Genomic DNA, 17,293 nt, shown 5'->3' on the forward strand with positions numbered 1-17,293 from the left:
GAGAAAGAGTTTGTGTGCGTTGACAGTGAATGCTATTGTGAATAATGAAAAAGGTCATTAACATGGTTAATATCCTTAGGGAAAACTCTAAAACAATGGGATGGGGCTTTTAGAAAAAAAAAGAAATGAGGAGAATGATTACTTGCTCTACAGGAAGATTCCCTTTACATTATGGCTAAAATTCAGTAGCATCTGAAAGTTTTGAGATGACCAGGGGACTCTTAATGAAGTTGTAGCCTTTGTAGAACAACTTTGCTTATATTTACTTCTAAATTACTGAGTGGTAATATAAATATTAATATGAAAGCTAATCTAAGCACAAAACAATATTTATGCTAGGAAAATAATCATTTGCAGGTTTTAAAAACTGTTATAGGTTTAAGAAGGGGTTATATTGCATGAAATATTGGGAAAATCAACTTGGTTAATTTGTGAAGCAGACATGTTTTTGTAAAACAAAAGAACAGAATAATATGCTTCATCTGCAGTTCTGTCCTGGGATTCTGAGTTTTGCTGTCATGTATAGTCCATGACTGAAGCGACTTAACACAAACACATAGTCCATGACTAGGGCTTGGCGTCTCCAGAAGAGCCATTCCGAATGCACATTTTGTCAGTTCATAACGAGGGCAATTCAGAAACACATTATAAAGCCATTTACGAAAATGACTTGATGAAATAGTAACATTTAAAACTACTTTTTCAACACCCAGAACTAGAAACAATTGTGTTTCCAAAATCGAGCAATAGTTTTTTGCACTTTAGAATTGCAAAATCTGTGCCCCTGCTTCTTGGCTTCCCCCTTACACTGTGATTCTCCCTGGGATTAACCTCCTCCAAAAAAAGGTTACTATCATGGAATACCCTGATTCCAGATTTATTTAATGTAGGTGGTTCCAAATTTCACATTTATATGTTTTCTCTTCTTACGCCAAATAACAATTATCTAGACTTGCGCAGGGTCATAATACTTTGCCCAGTTAAATATGCCAAAGTGTTTGTTTTGAAAGATAACTTGGACAACTTTATGGTGGTGGTAAGTAATAATTATAATACAAATCTAAGCCATAATTAAAACACTGATATGAAGTTTCTTTAGATTATTTTTATGCAGGAGACATAGGAGATGCTGATTCAGTCCTTGAGTCGGGAAGATTCCCTGGAGAAGGGAATGGCAACCCACTCCAGTATTCTTGCCGGGAGAATCCCATGGACAGAGGAGCCTGCTAGGCTGTAGTCCACGGGGTCTCAAAGAGTCAGACACTACTAAAGTGACTTAGCACACACACACACACACACACACACACTACTACCAATGGAAGCAAAACTAATAATTTTGTAAATTTAATGTGGTAAAATTATGAACTGACAGATTTTTAAAAATCTTACCTGTTAAGTGGAGCTAAAATAATGACAGTACTCTGTGTGATACTATTATGGTGTCCAAAGTGATGTTAAGAACAGCAATATTTAATTTGTTCCTTACCTATCTATGAGAAGAATGGTTCGTTATTGCTGAATTCCCTCTTTTTCTTTCTAGATTGCTGAGACATGGAAAGGTTAAGTTACACAGAAAGTTTAAATAACCCAGTTGGGCCTCCTTCCCTGGCCTCGTCTCTCCTAAGTTCTTTCCATGAGTAGTCACCAGGTTCTGGAATTTATCTTAGGATTCAAAACTTGCCTTTAGATATCATTAGATGGTGGCTAGAATGTGTGCGTTGAATGATTTAAGGAGTTATCCTGAATGCTAATTGATAGTACGCTGTTTGAATGCTTTCTTTCCTAGAATAATTATGGCAGAGCTTTCTGAGACAGAAGGGCCAGTAGATTGGAAAGAACGTTGTGTAGCCCTGGAGTCCCAGCTCATGAAATTTAGAGTTCAAGCAAGCAAGATACGAGAGCTCTTAGCAGAGAAGGTAAGCTTTTCTCCCTCACCTTTGTTAGTAAAACATCAGTTCTTTGGGGCCCATTTCATTTATATTAAGTATTGGGGCCCATTTCATTTATATTAAGTAATCTCAGTACTTTAGGAGGTAAACATTTAAAAAGTAATGAATATCATTTAATTTTTTGTCAGGGACCTGACGCTCTATTGGGCATATTCTTTTGCTAGTTTTAGAATGGATTGGACATTAAGACAAAAAACACTTCTTTGCAAATACTGGTGGACTATGTAATAATTGTATGTATTTGATGAAGGTGGAATTAATTCATGCTAGAAAGAACAGCTAAAATTTATTTGATTTTAGTGTGGTGTGATAGCATTTTGATCTACTAAATGTTTAGACAAATTGTCTTTAAAGTGATTATTGTTCATTCCCTGTGTAAGGTAAAATACAGTAAAACATTGTATATGGAAGTATATACCTATTTAGGAATTTGTGTTGACAAACAGTGTATCACTAAACTATAGAATTGAATTAATATAATTCTGTGCTTCTCTTAACAGTTCTAACCATGTAATTAAAATTTCATTTATGTCATAGAATTTTTTAATATATGTATATAAAACCAATAGATTAATTCATTTGTTTATTCATTCAACAAATATTCATTGCAATGTGTTTGTGCCAGACACTGTTCTTAATGCTACAGTTACAAATCTGTGAATAAGACAATGCATGTTGCTATTTCCAGGGAGCTTGGATTCTAGCCCTGCTGTGTCCAGTGTGGCAGGCACAACCACAGGTGATTAGTGAACACTGTAAATGAGACTAGTTCAAATTGAGATGTGTTGGAAATGTAAAATACACACTGGATTTCAAAGATTTAGTTTGTAAAAAGAATATGAAATACCTGTGCAATAATTTATATTGATTACATGTTGAAATGATAATATTTTGGACAGTAGATTAAATAGAAAATAGTAAAATTATTTACCTGTTTTTAACTGTAAATATGGGTACTAGAAGTTTTGAAATTATATACGTAACTCACATTATATTTGTATTAGCAGTGCTGTCTGGATGGCTATATAAATGGTATTAATGATCGTTCAGAACTGACCAGGAGAACTTACAGGTGGTTTCTTAAACTCTAACCTGCATAATCCTTTTAGAGTGGAGACCGGTACACATACCACATCTCTAAAAATCATGTTAAATCTTATTTGCATTGCCAACCAAGAATCTCTTAGCACAGAAGAATTGCAATAAAATCCAGTGAAACACCATTCAGTTTAACCTTTCAAATGTATCCTCTTAAATTTTTGTGCACTAACAGCTTTTAGTTGCAAAGACTAAAGTTCCTCTCTTCACTTTGGACTAGAGGATGACCCGGTCATAGGTTTTGTGGAATGAATCTCCACTATCAATTTACTTTATTTATCACTATTAAAATAAAAATTATAACTTGAAAAAAAGTCCCAGTTTGATTATCTCCAAGTTGGGAAAGCTTATCCTAACTCAGAGTTGGTGACTCATGCTTTGTCTTTTGCTCCTCTCTCTGTAAAAATCATTTCCCAGGTTGTACTATGATTGTCCCCCATGTAATGATTTTAGCAATATCACTAATTATAACCTTGCTGCTCAACCTCACTGGACACTTCCCAAGTGTCCCAGGTACCTCAGCCCTTCAACAGTTGGCCCGCTGTTGACCACAGCCTCCTATTCAAAATTTTCTTGGTTCCCTTGACTGTGGTGCTCTCTTGGTTTCTTTATGGACTTTCTTTATAAGAAGTTATAAAAAGTTATGCTTGTTGGGGTTCCAATTAATTGACCTTTAAATTCTTAATGCCAGTATTTGTTTTGTTCTTCAGTAGGCTTGTCATAAGAAATTTATTTGTGAGTGCCCATTTTGTAAATTTTAAAAGTCTAATTTTCTCTGTAAGTAAGATTATAAATAGTTTTTGGTCATTAATTTAGTTACTAAATTTTCTTTTTTCTTTGTCAGTGAATAAAGATTGAGAGGAATATTATTTCAGAATTGCTGTTTTAGGTGTGGTTTCTTTTTCTTCTTCTTCCTTTTTTTGGTGTCTTCTGTAATTTTATTTGTCTTAAATCCTTTGACAGATCTCAGAGATGGAGTGATTCATATGTGTTTTATACAGTGGAAAGAGGATAAATATGCCAAGTTACTCATGGCTTCCCAGTAAATATATTCAACACCAAAATAAGAATAACACTTTCTCATGATATTTTCTGTATTTTTTGCTATTTTTTCCTCTGGATTAAAATTTATTTTTGGTACCCACCCATAAAAATATCAAATACTGGTATTAAAAATGCCAAACATTGATTTATTATGTACTAAGCACTGTACAGATATGATTTATTTAGTTATTATAATAACAACCTGTGAAGTAATAGGTTTTATTGTTCCCATTTTACAGATTAGGAAACTGATGCTTACCATGTGCCAGGCAATCTTCTAAGTACTTTATTATTTTTTTAATCCTTATAGCAGCCTATGAGGTAGATATTATTATTCATATTTACACAAGAGGAAACTAAGGCACATAAAGTTATTTACCTTGACTGAGTTCATGCAGAAATGTAAATGATGAAGCCAATATTTGGCCAATATTTGTAAATAGGCATTTTGTTTTGGGGGCTTCCCTGGTAGCTCACCTGGTAAAGCCTGCAATGCCAGAGACCCTGGTTCAAATCCTGGATTGGGAAAATCCTCTGGAGGAAGGCATGGCAACACCCTCTAGTATTTCTGCGTAAGAACCCCCATGGACAGAGGACCCTGGCCGGCTACAGTCAGTGGGGTGGCAGACAGTCGGACACAACTGAGCGACTAAGTGCGGCATTTTGTTTTTAGAGCCTGAATGCTTAGCCATCACCCTGTATGACGTCTGTAATCTAGTTTTATTACCACATTCCTTGCTTTCTTTAATATTCTCACCTACTCATCTGTTGTCTTTTCTTTTCAGTCACACAACATATAAATCCATCTCTGCTAGGCAGCATATGTCTGTGTAAGTTAAGGTGTATGTACGTATGTAGTAATAACAGTTTACATAACGTTTCATATTTTTAAAGGCAAACCCTGTTGCATTGCTTCTGCATGCCAACCCAACTTGAGTCAAATATCGCGTTCCAGAGGCTAGTCTGTTCCCATCTGTGATCTTTGGTTTTGTGTTAGAACCAGTTTGCCCCAAGGATTCTTCCCAATAGTTCTCTGTACCTTCCCTCCAGATGGATGCAGGCCTAAAGCTGAAGATTCTTGAGAGAATACTAATTTGATTCCTCAGCTCTTTGCCAGGAATTCTGTCCAACTTTTCTTTTCTGCTACAGTTCTGGTTCTTAGTTCTCTCTTCTTGGCACTGATTATAGACTGCTAACACTAGGTGCCAACTATGGATCCTAAGCCTTGACTACAGCCATTAGCTGGCTTAAACCCCACAATAACTCTATGAGGTAACTATTATTATCCACAATCTAAAGATGTTGACATTAAGATGGAGAGTATTTGAGCAGGAGGCCCAGTATCACACAGGTAACAAATAGCAGAGTTGGCATAAAACCTTAGATCTTTCACACTTTTTTGTGATGTAGCTAAAAGAGTGCCTGGCATATAGAAGTAACACATTATTATTTTCCTGTATCTTTCTGACTGGACACACTGGTTAAGTATAAAAGGAGGACCTAAAAATTATAATTATTTTTGGTATTTAGAATATTTTATTATTTTAAATAATAATAATAATTTTATTATTTAAAAACTAAAATAGTATAATTATAGATTGATAGACATCTTTCTGAATATTTTTAGGAAAAATGTGTGAGAGGATCTCAGAGTGTTGCTATAATTAAAGATGGATTTCAATTTTATATGCATTGTATATTTTGGAGATTAGGAGAATACATGGGATCTTTTTAAACTATTTTTTTCACCTATTTATTTTTCCATTACAATTTCCAAGTAACTTTGAATATTGAAGCTTGTGAAGAAAAAGTCCTTATTGAAATCTTGGGCAAATCCCACTGTAAGTGGGAGAGGTCTTTGGAGGAATTTAAGGAATGGTGTTGGAAATATCTCTAGTATGCCAAACATAAACTCTTCAGGGAAGCTGAGATTTAAGTAGTTTTCTACTTTACAGTATTACTAATTCATTTTCAGAGTCGGGGAGGAAAAGGGAAAGTTTATTTTTCAGTTGAAGTGAATTTATTTCCTATTAGTTAGATTTTCAGTGAAAAGAAAAAGGTGAAACAAATGAAGAATTTTCCCTTTAGGCATCAGCGTGGCTCGCATAGCCTAATGCTGCCTTTATCTGATACAGCATTGCTGTCTGGCAGTTCCTACCACTTGACCTTCCTCTTGTCAATGTGATTTCCCTGAGGTGGTCTAGGATTCCCATCTAGGAATAAGGAGTCCCTGGACAGCATTGTGTTTGCTTTCATATAACAGTCCAGTCAACACCACTGTTACCCTATTTAAATCACATATGTCCTGTTACTCTTTTGCCCCACCTACTATTTCACAGCACATTCCCTGGTGGCTCAGATAGTACCTGCAATTTGGAAGACCCAGGTTCAATCTGGGGTCAGGAAGATTCCCTGGAGGAGGAAATGGTAACCCCCTCCAGTATTCTTGCCTGGAAAATCCCATGGACAGAGGAGCCTGGTGGGCTACAGTCCATGGGGTCACAAAGAGTTGGACACGACTGAGCAACTGACATGCAATGAAAATTGTACATATAATAATAATAATGAGATTTTCAGGCTGACTTAAGGTTATTTTAAAAAACTTTATTTGGGGGTTGTTGATTGAGGCTATTATTACAATTTTTACATTTTTATTTATTTATTTGGCTGCACCAGGTCTTAGTTGCAGCATGCAGAACCTTTAGCTGTGGCATGTGGGATCTAGTTCCCTGACCAGGGATCAAACCTGGGCACCCTGCACTGGGAGTTGCAGAGTCTTAGCCACTGGACCACCAGGGAAATCCTGAGGATATTATTTTTGATAACAAGTTTTTTTAAATGGTATGTTTCCTTCTGCAGTAGGTTTCTCGAGACCATACAGCTTAAAATTGTTCCTATTATGTATGTTAATGATTTTAAGTTACTAGTAAAAGATTCCTATGCCAAAAGAATAGAATACAAGGGACAAAAATAAAGACAGATGCTTCCCAGCCAAGGATTTTGTGGTTTCATGTATCTGGGACTGATTTTCATTTGGTTCTGTATAACTATACACTATGGGTGGAGTTTATAAATACCTAAGCAGCTGTGGTTCAACTAAAAGAGCACTAGGGATTCTGAGCATGAAGGCTCACATCCCATCCATGTCACTGGCTGGGGGCATTCGAAACACCAATTTCCTAATGTTTCTAACTGGAATAACAATTTCTGTCTATGACATGGCTATGAAATAATGTATTTGAAAATTCCTGGTTCCTGAACTCTTATTTTAATTCTTTTTAAGTTCTCTTCCTTGAATTATCTTTCTCTCCTCTGAGACTATTTTCCACTTTTATGTTTGATTTTTCTTTTTCAGGTTGCAAGCTTTTCTCAAATGTCTAATGATCTTTGGTGGTCTGTTTATATTTAAGGATGGAATATCTGAAAAGTTGACCAACAATTGTATATAAAATCAGTGCTGGTTGACTATCAATATTTACTTTAGAATGAGTGGGTCTGAGACTGCTTATTACACCATGAGCCCATAAATGCCACAGTTGTTGGACTAGAGCCCTCCAAGTAATTTATTCAACTTTATAGGAGAAGAACATTCAGTCTTATAACAGGAAGTAAATGCTTAGCTGCTGCACATTCGGCACATGGGGATAAGTGAGAAGGTTTCAGAGAACTAGTTGGCTCTAAGGGCCACATGTTTTCCATTAATACCCACTATTCCCAGCCCCACACTCACTTCCCCTGTAGGTCTTTGCAGGGTTGTACAGGGCATTCAGCTCTAGGGGAGAAGTTCAGGATGCTCCAATGCTTATTGTAGGCTGTGGTCTCACTTTTCCTCTGGTTTCCAGTAATATGTTCCTCATGTCCACCTGACATCTCATCAGAAGAACCTTTACCAGCCATCATTTCTATCAACAACCTGGTCACAGTCCTTAGCTGTGCACCCCAGGAAGACTGAGGCTTTCTCTATAGCTTTCCTGTTCTTCTGACCTCTCACCAGAATTGCTTTAATGGTCTGTTCATGATCATGTAGGTTTTTTCTACCATGTACCTTAAAATTCTTCCAGTCTCTATCATTACCCAGTTCCAAAATTGCTTCCACATTTTTAGATATTTGTTAAGCAGCACCTCACTCTCAGAACCAGTTCTATGTCTTAGTCTGTGGGGATTGCTGTAATAAAATAACAACAGACTGTGTAGCTTATGAACAATAGAAATCTTATTTCTCACAGTTTTGGAGGCTGGAAGTTTGATACCAGGATTCCAGCATAGTCAGGTTAGGGCCCTTGTCTGGGTCACTGACTTCTTGTACTGTTACCTGGCAGAAGGGGCTGGGAGCTCTGTAGAAACTCTATTATGAAAGCACTAACGCAATTCATGAGGGGCCCACCCTCAAGGTTTAATCACCATCACATTGGGCATTAGGATTCCAAGATGTAAATTTGCCAGAGTTGGGGGCAAACATTCAAAGTGGTCCCCTTTGAGAAATTATTCAGTCTTTTTAAAAAAATGACTATTATTAAGACTTTGTCTTTTTAGAGCAGTTTAGGATTCACAGAAAAATTGGGTGGAAGATATAAATTTTTCATGTATTCTCTGTCCCCACACATGTATAGCTATCCTCATTATTTTTCTTTTTTAAAATTTATTTATTTTAATTGGAGGCTAATTACAATATTGTGACGGTTTTTGCCATACATTGACGTGAATCAACTATGGATGTACATGTGTGCCCCCCCCGTCCTGAACCCCCGCTCCTACCAACCTCCCTGTCCCATCCCTCTGGGTTGTCCCAGTGCACCGGCTTTGAGTGCCCTGCTTCAGGCATCAAACTTGGACTGGTCATCTATTTCACATATGGTAATATACATGTTTCAATGCTATTCTCTCAAATCATCCCACCCTTGCCTTTTCCTACAAAGTTGAAAAGTCTGTTCTTTACATCTGTGTCTCTTTTGCTATCTTGCATATAGGGTCGTCGTTACCATCTTTCTAAATTCCATATATATGCATTAATATACTATATTGGTGTTTTTCTTTCTGACTTACTTCACTCTGTATAATAGGCTCCAGTTTCATCCACCTCATTAGAACTGACTGAATTGCATTCTTTTTAATAGTGAGCAATATTCCATCGTGTGTATGTACCACAACTTTCTTATCCATTCTTCTGCTGATGGACATCTAGGTTGCTTCCATATCCTGGCTATTGTAAACAGTGCTGCAGTGAACATGGGGGTACACATCTCTTTGAATTCTGGTTTCTTCAGTGTGTATGCCCAGCAGTGGGATTGCTGGGTCGTTTGGCAGTTCTATTTCCAGTTTTTAAAGGAATCTCTACACTGTTCTCCATAGTTAGCCATCCCCATTATTAACATCCCTCACCAGAGTGGTACATGTTACAAATTGTTCAACCTACATTGACACATTATTATCACCCAGAGTTCTTACTTTCACTCTTGGTGTTGTACATTCCATGAGTTTGGACAATGTATAGTGACATATATGTATCATTATGGTATCATACAGAGGATTTAGTATAGTGGTTAGTCATTCAGTCATGTCTGACTTTTTGCGACCCCATGGCCTGTAGCCGCTGTCCATGAAATTCTACAGGCAAGAATAGTGGGGTGGGTGGCCATTTCCCTCTCCAACAGAGTGCTTTCACTGTCCTAAAAAGCTTCTGTGCTCTGCTTATTCATCCCTCTCCATACTCTCCCCCAGCCCCACCCTCACCACCACTGATCCTTTTATTGTCTCCATAGTTTTCCAGAATGTTCGGTAGTTAGAGTCATACTTTATATGGCCTTTTCAGTTTGGATTCTTTCACTTAATAATATGTTTTAAGTTTCCTTCATGCCGTTTCATAGCTTGATAGCTCATTTCCTTTTAGCAGTAAATAATATTTCATTGATTTTACCACAGTTTATCTATCCAGTCATCTATTGAAGGAAATCTTGATGGCTTCCAAGTTTTGGCAATTATGAATAAAACTGCTGTAAATAGTCTGTGTGAAAGTTTTTATGTGAACATAAGTTTTCAGCTCCTTTGGGTAAATACCGAGGAGCGCACTTGCTGGACAGGATGATAAGAGTATGTTTAATTTTATAAGAAAGCATGCAGTGAATGAGAGTTCCTGTTCCTCCGCATTCTTGCTAGCATTTGGTATTGCCGGTGGGCTGGATTTCGGCCATTCTCATAGGTATGTCAGTCATTTATTTTCACTAGCCAAAGTCTACAAAGCAGCAACCCATTTGTGGATTTTCCTGTTTTCCCTGGGAATCTCAAAAATATTCAAAATTGAGGCTAAGGCTGCACAAGTGTAGAAATTCCTCTGAAAACACAGTGTCGTTGCATTGTAGAAGTGATGTTACGGTGTAGAGACGACATTTGTCAGCATATTGTCAGTAGTGAAGGGATGTGATGTCGGTGTTTGCATGTCAGTTAATTTTTTTGTTTAAGCACTGTCCTAGACAGGAGATACATTGCTTGTCCAACTTCTTTATGTAATGCGATAGTCTATAACAGAATCAATAAAATAAATAAATCAAATCAAATAAAATAAATAAAATGCTGTTAGACAACAGTACTTGTTTATTAAACGTGAAATGTGTTGCAGTGATGTGCTCAATTGTGTCCAGCTGTTTGCGACCCCATAGACTGTAGCTCACCAGGCTTTTCTGTCCATGAGATTTTCTAGGCATGAATACTGGAGTGGGTTGCCATTTCCTTCTCCAGGGAATCTTCCCGACCCAGGGATCAAACCTGTGCTTCTTGTGTCTCCTATACTGGCAGGTGGATTCTTTACCACTAGTGCCACCTGGAAATATCTTCACAAAAATTAAAGGTGATATGAGGTCCAGAGAATGCACTTGGGAAATGCCTATTTATGTATCCAAATATTTTAAAATTCTTCCAGAATCTAGATCCTTGCAATAAACTACCTTAAAAAAATATTGCCATGTGGACAGGCAGTTAAATTACTATATATAGTGACAATGAAGTGTTTTACACTTTTATTATCCAATAGAAATATAAAGTGAGAAACATGTAATTTTAAAATTTCTAGCAACATTAATAAAATGGAAAAGAAACAGTAGATGAAATTAATTTTAATATTATATTTTATTTAATGTGACATTAAAAATATCATTTCAGTGTGAGTCAATATGAGCAATTACTGAGATTTTTATTCTTTTTGCAATAGGTTTTCAAATACTGTGTTATTGAATGAAGTGTGTATTTTACAGTTCTACCACATTTCAATTTGGACTAGCCACATTTCAAGTGCTCTTGGACAGCACAGTTCTATCATTTCCCAGTCCTCTGTGATTTTCTGAACCATCTGGAGACAAGAAAATCAGTGTGTTGCGAAACTAATGTCCAAATGCTCTGGACTGGTACCCGCCATATGTCATTACTATCATATTTTCGGGAGTCAGTCCATTAAAAGTAATAGCTATATCTGAACAGCAGCCTTCTACTACTTGCTCAGGGTTATGAGACATTGTCCCTTGAATAAGATATGTGGTTGGTTTTGTGTTAAATAGAATTCTTCTTTGGGAATCCTCTTTACTTTCTGCAAGAACTCCTACGTGTTTCAGGCAGACTGCTAAGCTGCGTATCTTCTGATAAGTTCCAAATCACACTTGGATTTGCATACTTTTCGGACTTATTCCCCTGGAGAAGGAGATGGCAACTCACTCCAGTATTCTTGCCTGGAGAATCCCATGGACAGAGGAGCCTGGTGGGCTACAGTCCACAGGGTCACAGAGTCAGACACGTCTGAGCGACTAAGCACGCATGCACAGAGACTTAATCAGAAGTCTATTAATTCTTTTCATAGCCCCCATGGTTAAAGCAATTCCTCCTCCTACTGTCATGAAATCAAGGTTGCCAGATGTTACAGTGTGGCCCAGACATAAAGGCTGAGATACATCCTTAGTAAACTGAATATACTCTTGAGTTTTCAGTGACAGCGAGTGTAGTAGGATGTGCCAAAAAGAACCAGTTGCGGCTGTTGCTGCGCTTTCCAGAGACATATTTGTCCATTTTTCTCATCTGTATCCACATGCCATTTTTTATCTTAGACCATAATTTTTCATTTTTAGTACTATGGTGCTCTGCTTTGTCACAGTGTTTGGTATATGATTCTTTGAGTACCCAGTAATGCCATCGGGTTTTCATGGATGATACAGTAAATACAGATACTTTCACTAAGCTCCATGTGCTGCACTTCTGAAATGTTTAAGAGCTCTTTTGTGTTTGGTGGGCAAAGGGATGGTGCTCGTCATGGTCTTGAGTTTTACCTGTGTCGACTGGTAATTTGCCCAAACATAGATATCAAAATGCAGCAAATGCTCCAAACCAGTACAGCTTTAAAAAATTATGTATTCATAACAGAAACTACCTTTAAGGCGTTGAGAATAACACATGCCTCAGCTGGGATTCCTGTCACCCATGTGGTCCAGAGCTGGCAGCCTTGCTTCCTGCTGCAGGAAGCCACTCCTCCATGGTTTTGAGAAGGGGGTGATCTGTTGTATCAGCCATGGGTGCTATTGTATCACACCCAGGATGCTGTGAGTTTGAGATGCTCTGGAAGTTCAGGGCATCTGAGAATGTCCACCAACAATAAAAGTGACAGTGAGCATAGGTTGAGCCACAGATGGCTCCAGTGTTGACCAGACTTCAACACTCAGAAAAGAATAATTCAAAATTTAGTTTTACATCATGGTTGTGTATTATGTTAATTTGTATTAGATCCTTTTTAAGACTTTTGCTTTTTTACTTATTCAGTTTAGTATTAAAATCTCCAAATTTTTTTTAAATTTCCCACCATCTGATATCTTCAAACATTTTATTATCCACAGAGCTTTCAAAAAATACCCAGATATTTTTTCAACCTCTGTGCCGTATGCTTTTGTGGACATATGTATATTTTATCAGAGTATCTTCCGTACTCTTTCTATCGTAATCTTTTTAAGAATTAAAACTACTCAGTTGTGACTTACACATACCACCAGTGAAGCTTATGAAAATGTACCACTTTCTGATATCACTGGGACTTTATTCCCCTATATTAAGCCTGTTTCAGTGTATGTTTTTTCTTTTTAATTTTTTTTAATTTATTTTTTGTTGAAGTATAGTTGATTTATAGTGTTGTTAGTTTCAGGTGTACAGCCAAGTGATTGAGGCTTTTTAAAAAATATTTATTTATTTGGCTATACTGGGGTCTTAGTTGCAGCATGTGGTATCTAGTTTTCCAATCTAGTTCTAGATTGAACCTGAACTCCTTGCATTTAGGAGTGCAGTCTTAGCCACTGGACCACCAGGGACATCCCATCATCTTACTATATATATATATGTATGTACATGTATATTCTTTTTCAGACTCTTTTCCTATATAGGTTATTACAAAATATTGAGTATAGTCCCAGTACTATACAGCATGTCTTTGTTGGTTATCTGTTTTATGTGTGGTAATGTATATATGTTAGTTGCTCACTCATTTCCAACTCTTTGCGACCCGATGGACTGTAGCCTGCCAGGCTCCTCTGTCCATGGAATTCTCTAGGCAAAAATACTGGCATGGGTTGCCAATTCCTTCTCCAGATGACTTTCCCAACCCAAGGATCGAACCTGGGTCTCTCGCATTGCAGGCAGATTCTTTACCGTCTGAACCGCCAGCCCAAATTCCTAATTTATCCCTCCCCCCATCATTGGGACTTTTTGATCAGCAAAGCATATGACATTTGAGGTCTTACTATTATCTTAGATTTAATTTACTGTTCTTAAAATATGATGACCAATAATTTCTAACATATAGTCCAATGAAGAAAATTCTACTGATTAATACTCATGTAGTACATATTGCAAAGAGTATCAAAATTTTGGTATTTTGTTTGATCAGTTTTTACATATGCCCTGAAAGAAACTTTAATGTGCTAAATTCTGTGTAATTAATATCCATTGAAGTACTTCAAGTGTTCCTAAAGAATTCCAAAAGGGAAATATGAATTTTTCTATTTTTTATGTCTTTTCTCACATTTCAGATGCAACAGCTTGAGAGACAAGTTATTGATGCTGAGCGTCAAGCAGAAAAAGCTTTTCAACAGGTAGGGTATAGTTTTGGTTAAAAAATTTTGTTTTGCCTCTACCAATTTAAGCATTGTTTTGCCCAAAATAATCTTGAAAACAGTTTTCAGCTATCCTCTTCATTTTGTCATTTATGCTGTTTATAAGCTAGCTCCATAGAGAAAATATAGAATCTAACTTTGTTTTGTCCCTTAAATTTTCAAAAGGTCACAAATGCTTCTATTAGGACGTTTTACTTATTAAAAAAAACCCCTCAAATATGAATTTTATGGTTATTCCTAGCCATAATGACGTTTTATATATAAAGATGTTCTTGGCAGCTTTAGTTATAGTGATAAAGAGTTGGAAATAATATGAATGCAGTATTATAGGAGAATGAGTTAGTGAGCTGTATCTATCCCATAAAATATTAAACAACCATTAAAAATAACTATTGGTGGTGGTGGTTTAGTTGTTGTGTCTAACTCTTGTGACCCCCATGGACTGTAGCCTGCCAGGCTTCTCTGTCCATGGGATTTTCCAGGCAAGAATACTGGGGTGGGTTGCCATTTCCTTCTCCAGGGGATCCTCGTGACCCAGGAATCAACCCTGGGTCTCCTGCATTGCAGACAGATTCTTTACTGACTGAGCCAGTGTGGAAAGAGGTTTAGAGTTATATCGGGGAAAATATATACAGATTTTTGTATTTAACATGTTAGTAGATGTGGGGGCAGAGTGAGTCAAACCTGAGTTTAAAAAAAGCTGTTAGGAAACACTGAAATTTAACCGGAGTTATAATTATAGATGGAATTATAGATGATTGGTTTCTTCTTGTATATCCTCCTACTTTCTAGTTTTTGGTTCTGGTACTACTTTTACTCTGAAAAAATAAAGTTTTGATAAGTCACTTAGCCCTTCTTAGGCCTTGCCCGCAGTAAAATGAGTGGTTTGGATGAGCCTACCAGCCTTAAAATTTGCCTAAGGAGCATACATTGGTAAATTCACATTTTATGAAAAGATCTCTGTCAGATTCAGTCAAGTCAAGAATTTCAGAAGTCTTAAATACAAAATTGTTTCTTCTCAGAAGTGTATATTGCTCTAGGTCTGTTACGTTTGTTTCTTCAACTTGAATACTACCAAATCTTATTTTCATCTGAAAAGACTTAATTTTACACAGTAGATCATTTCAGTGGTCTGACTAACCTAACCCAATTTAACCTAATCCTTAGTTCTCTCTTTTTAAAAATAATTGTGTTAATGACTTTTATTTTTGGCTGTGCTGAGTCCTTGTCGCTGCACAGGCTCTTCCCTAGCTGCGGTGAGCGGCGGCTGCTCTGTGGCCGTGGTGCCCGGGTCTCTCACTGTGGTGGCTTGTCTTGTTGCAGAGCACAGGCTCTGGGGCATTCGGGCTTCAGGATTTGGGGCTCCCGGGCCGTGGAGCACAGGCTCAGCAGTTGTGGCACATGGGTTTAGTTGCTCTGCGGCATGTGGGATCTTCCCGAACCAGAGATCAAACCCTTGTCTCCTGCATTGGCAGGTAGATTTTTTACCACTGAGCCACCAGGGAAGCCCCCTTAATTTTCTTAAATTAATTATACTTGAAGATAAGATCCATGGGATTCTCCAGGTAAGAATACTGGAGTGGGTTACCATTTCCTTCTCCAGGGGATCTTCCTGACCCAGGGATCGAACCCGGGTCTCCCGCATTGGAGGCAGACACTTTAACCTCTGAGCCACCAGAGAATCTTTAAACTTTATTATGCAAAATTCAAGCACTATAAGAGTAGAGAAAATAGATAACGAACCCCCATCATCAACTTCAGCAATTAGTTGACTCACAGCTAGTCTGCCCCCACCCACTTTTTGCCTCCCTATCCTTATAATTTTGAAACAAATCCCAGATAGCATATGATTCTACCCAAGCGTGTTTCAGCATCCCATCTAAAAATAAAGACTTAAAAGTCATAACTACAGGTACCATCACCTCATCAAAAAGTTAGCAATAATTCTTTAAAACTCCAAATGTAGATATTGATATAAGTACTAGTAGTAATGGTAAGAATGTAAGCTGTGCTTGGTTTTTTGTATTTTATTTTCCTTAGCTGATGGGACCAAGTAGTAATTACTTACATCTATAAAAAGCCAATAATTAACAGTAGAGCCATTAAAGGCCACTTATATTCTAAAAGAAAGATTGTGTTCATGTCATTCTCCGTCACTCTACGCATGTGTGCTAAGTCTCTTCAGTAGTGTCTGTCTCTGCAACCCTATGGACTGTAGCCTGCCAAGCTCCTCTGTCCATGGAGTTCTCCAGGCAAGAACACTGGAGTGGGTTGCTGTGCCCTCCTCAGGGGGATCTTCCTGACCCAGGGATCGATCCCGTTTCTCTTAGTTTCCTGTGTTGGCAATTGGCTTCTTCACCGCTGGTGCCAACTGGGAAGCCCCTGTCACTCTATGCCAAATGGCTTTTCCTGTAGTGGGCCCTTTGTGTGTGTCGCAGCTCAGCCTGAAGCCTTGCAGTGCCTGTCTGTCATTCTGTCAGCTCTTTGACTTCCAGGTCTCCTGCACTGTCTTTCCCTTTCTGACTTTGGTTTCCTGGTGGCATCCCTCTTGGTTGCTGCACTCACGGCTATCTCCATGCATCTCTGTCTGTTCTGCTACTTTCCCTTTCTCTTCCTCTCCCTTTCCTTCCCTTCCCTTTTTTCCCTTTAACTGCCTGTATAGGAAAAAAAGAAAGAAATTAAAGATGGTTTTGTTTTGCCTTTTCCTGAGTTAACTTTCTAAATTGATATATGCAGCAAATTTGTTTAGTTCTGAAAATTAAAGTAAATTAAATATCTTTTTTTTTTTTTCAATTTGTGGTTTTCATTTTCCCCCTGTTTGGTTCACTGGATCTTGAAAGGAAAAAGGAATCCTTATTCCCAATTTAAAAAAGGAAACCATAGCAATTTGTAGCCATCAGTGCCCAACTCCTGGTCTTAAAAGTTAACAAGAAGAATTTCTTATTTGAAGTTGTCCTTTGAGTATATTGGGTTTCCCTGGTGGCTCAGCTGGTAAAGAATCCACATGCAATGGGTTCTATCCCTGGGTTGGGAAGATCCCCTGGAGAAGGGAATTGCTACCCACTCCAGTAT

The 17,293-nt window shown here is 37.6% G+C and overlaps 2 protein-coding genes across 2 annotated transcripts in view; one reads left to right on the forward strand and one right to left on the reverse strand.

Annotated features, from left to right (window-relative positions):
* Window positions 1-17,293, forward strand: part of PLEKHH2 (pleckstrin homology, MyTH4 and FERM domain containing H2) — a 101,187-nt gene that overhangs the window by 7,328 nt on the left and 76,566 nt on the right. The window contains exons 2-3 of the mRNA XM_018055177.1: window positions 1,787-1,916; window positions 14,138-14,200. Of these exons, the coding sequence (XP_017910666.1) occupies window positions 1,794-1,916; window positions 14,138-14,200 (186 nt within the window). The 5' untranslated portion in view covers window positions 1,787-1,793. The remainder of the gene's footprint in view (window positions 1-1,786; window positions 1,917-14,137; window positions 14,201-17,293) is intronic.
* On the reverse strand, window positions 11,326-12,272 carry C1GALT1C1L (C1GALT1-specific chaperone 1 like). Its single transcript, XM_013967577.2, is given in 4 exon segments — window positions 11,326-11,701; window positions 11,703-11,784; window positions 11,901-12,043; window positions 12,045-12,272. Coding segments are annotated over 4 exon segments (786 nt in total). The 3' UTR covers window positions 11,326-11,368.

The sequence above is a fragment of the Capra hircus genome, chromosome 11, assembly GCF_001704415.2.
Source record: "Capra hircus breed San Clemente chromosome 11, ASM170441v1, whole genome shotgun sequence".
Taxonomy (NCBI): Eukaryota; Metazoa; Chordata; class Mammalia; order Artiodactyla; family Bovidae; genus Capra; species Capra hircus.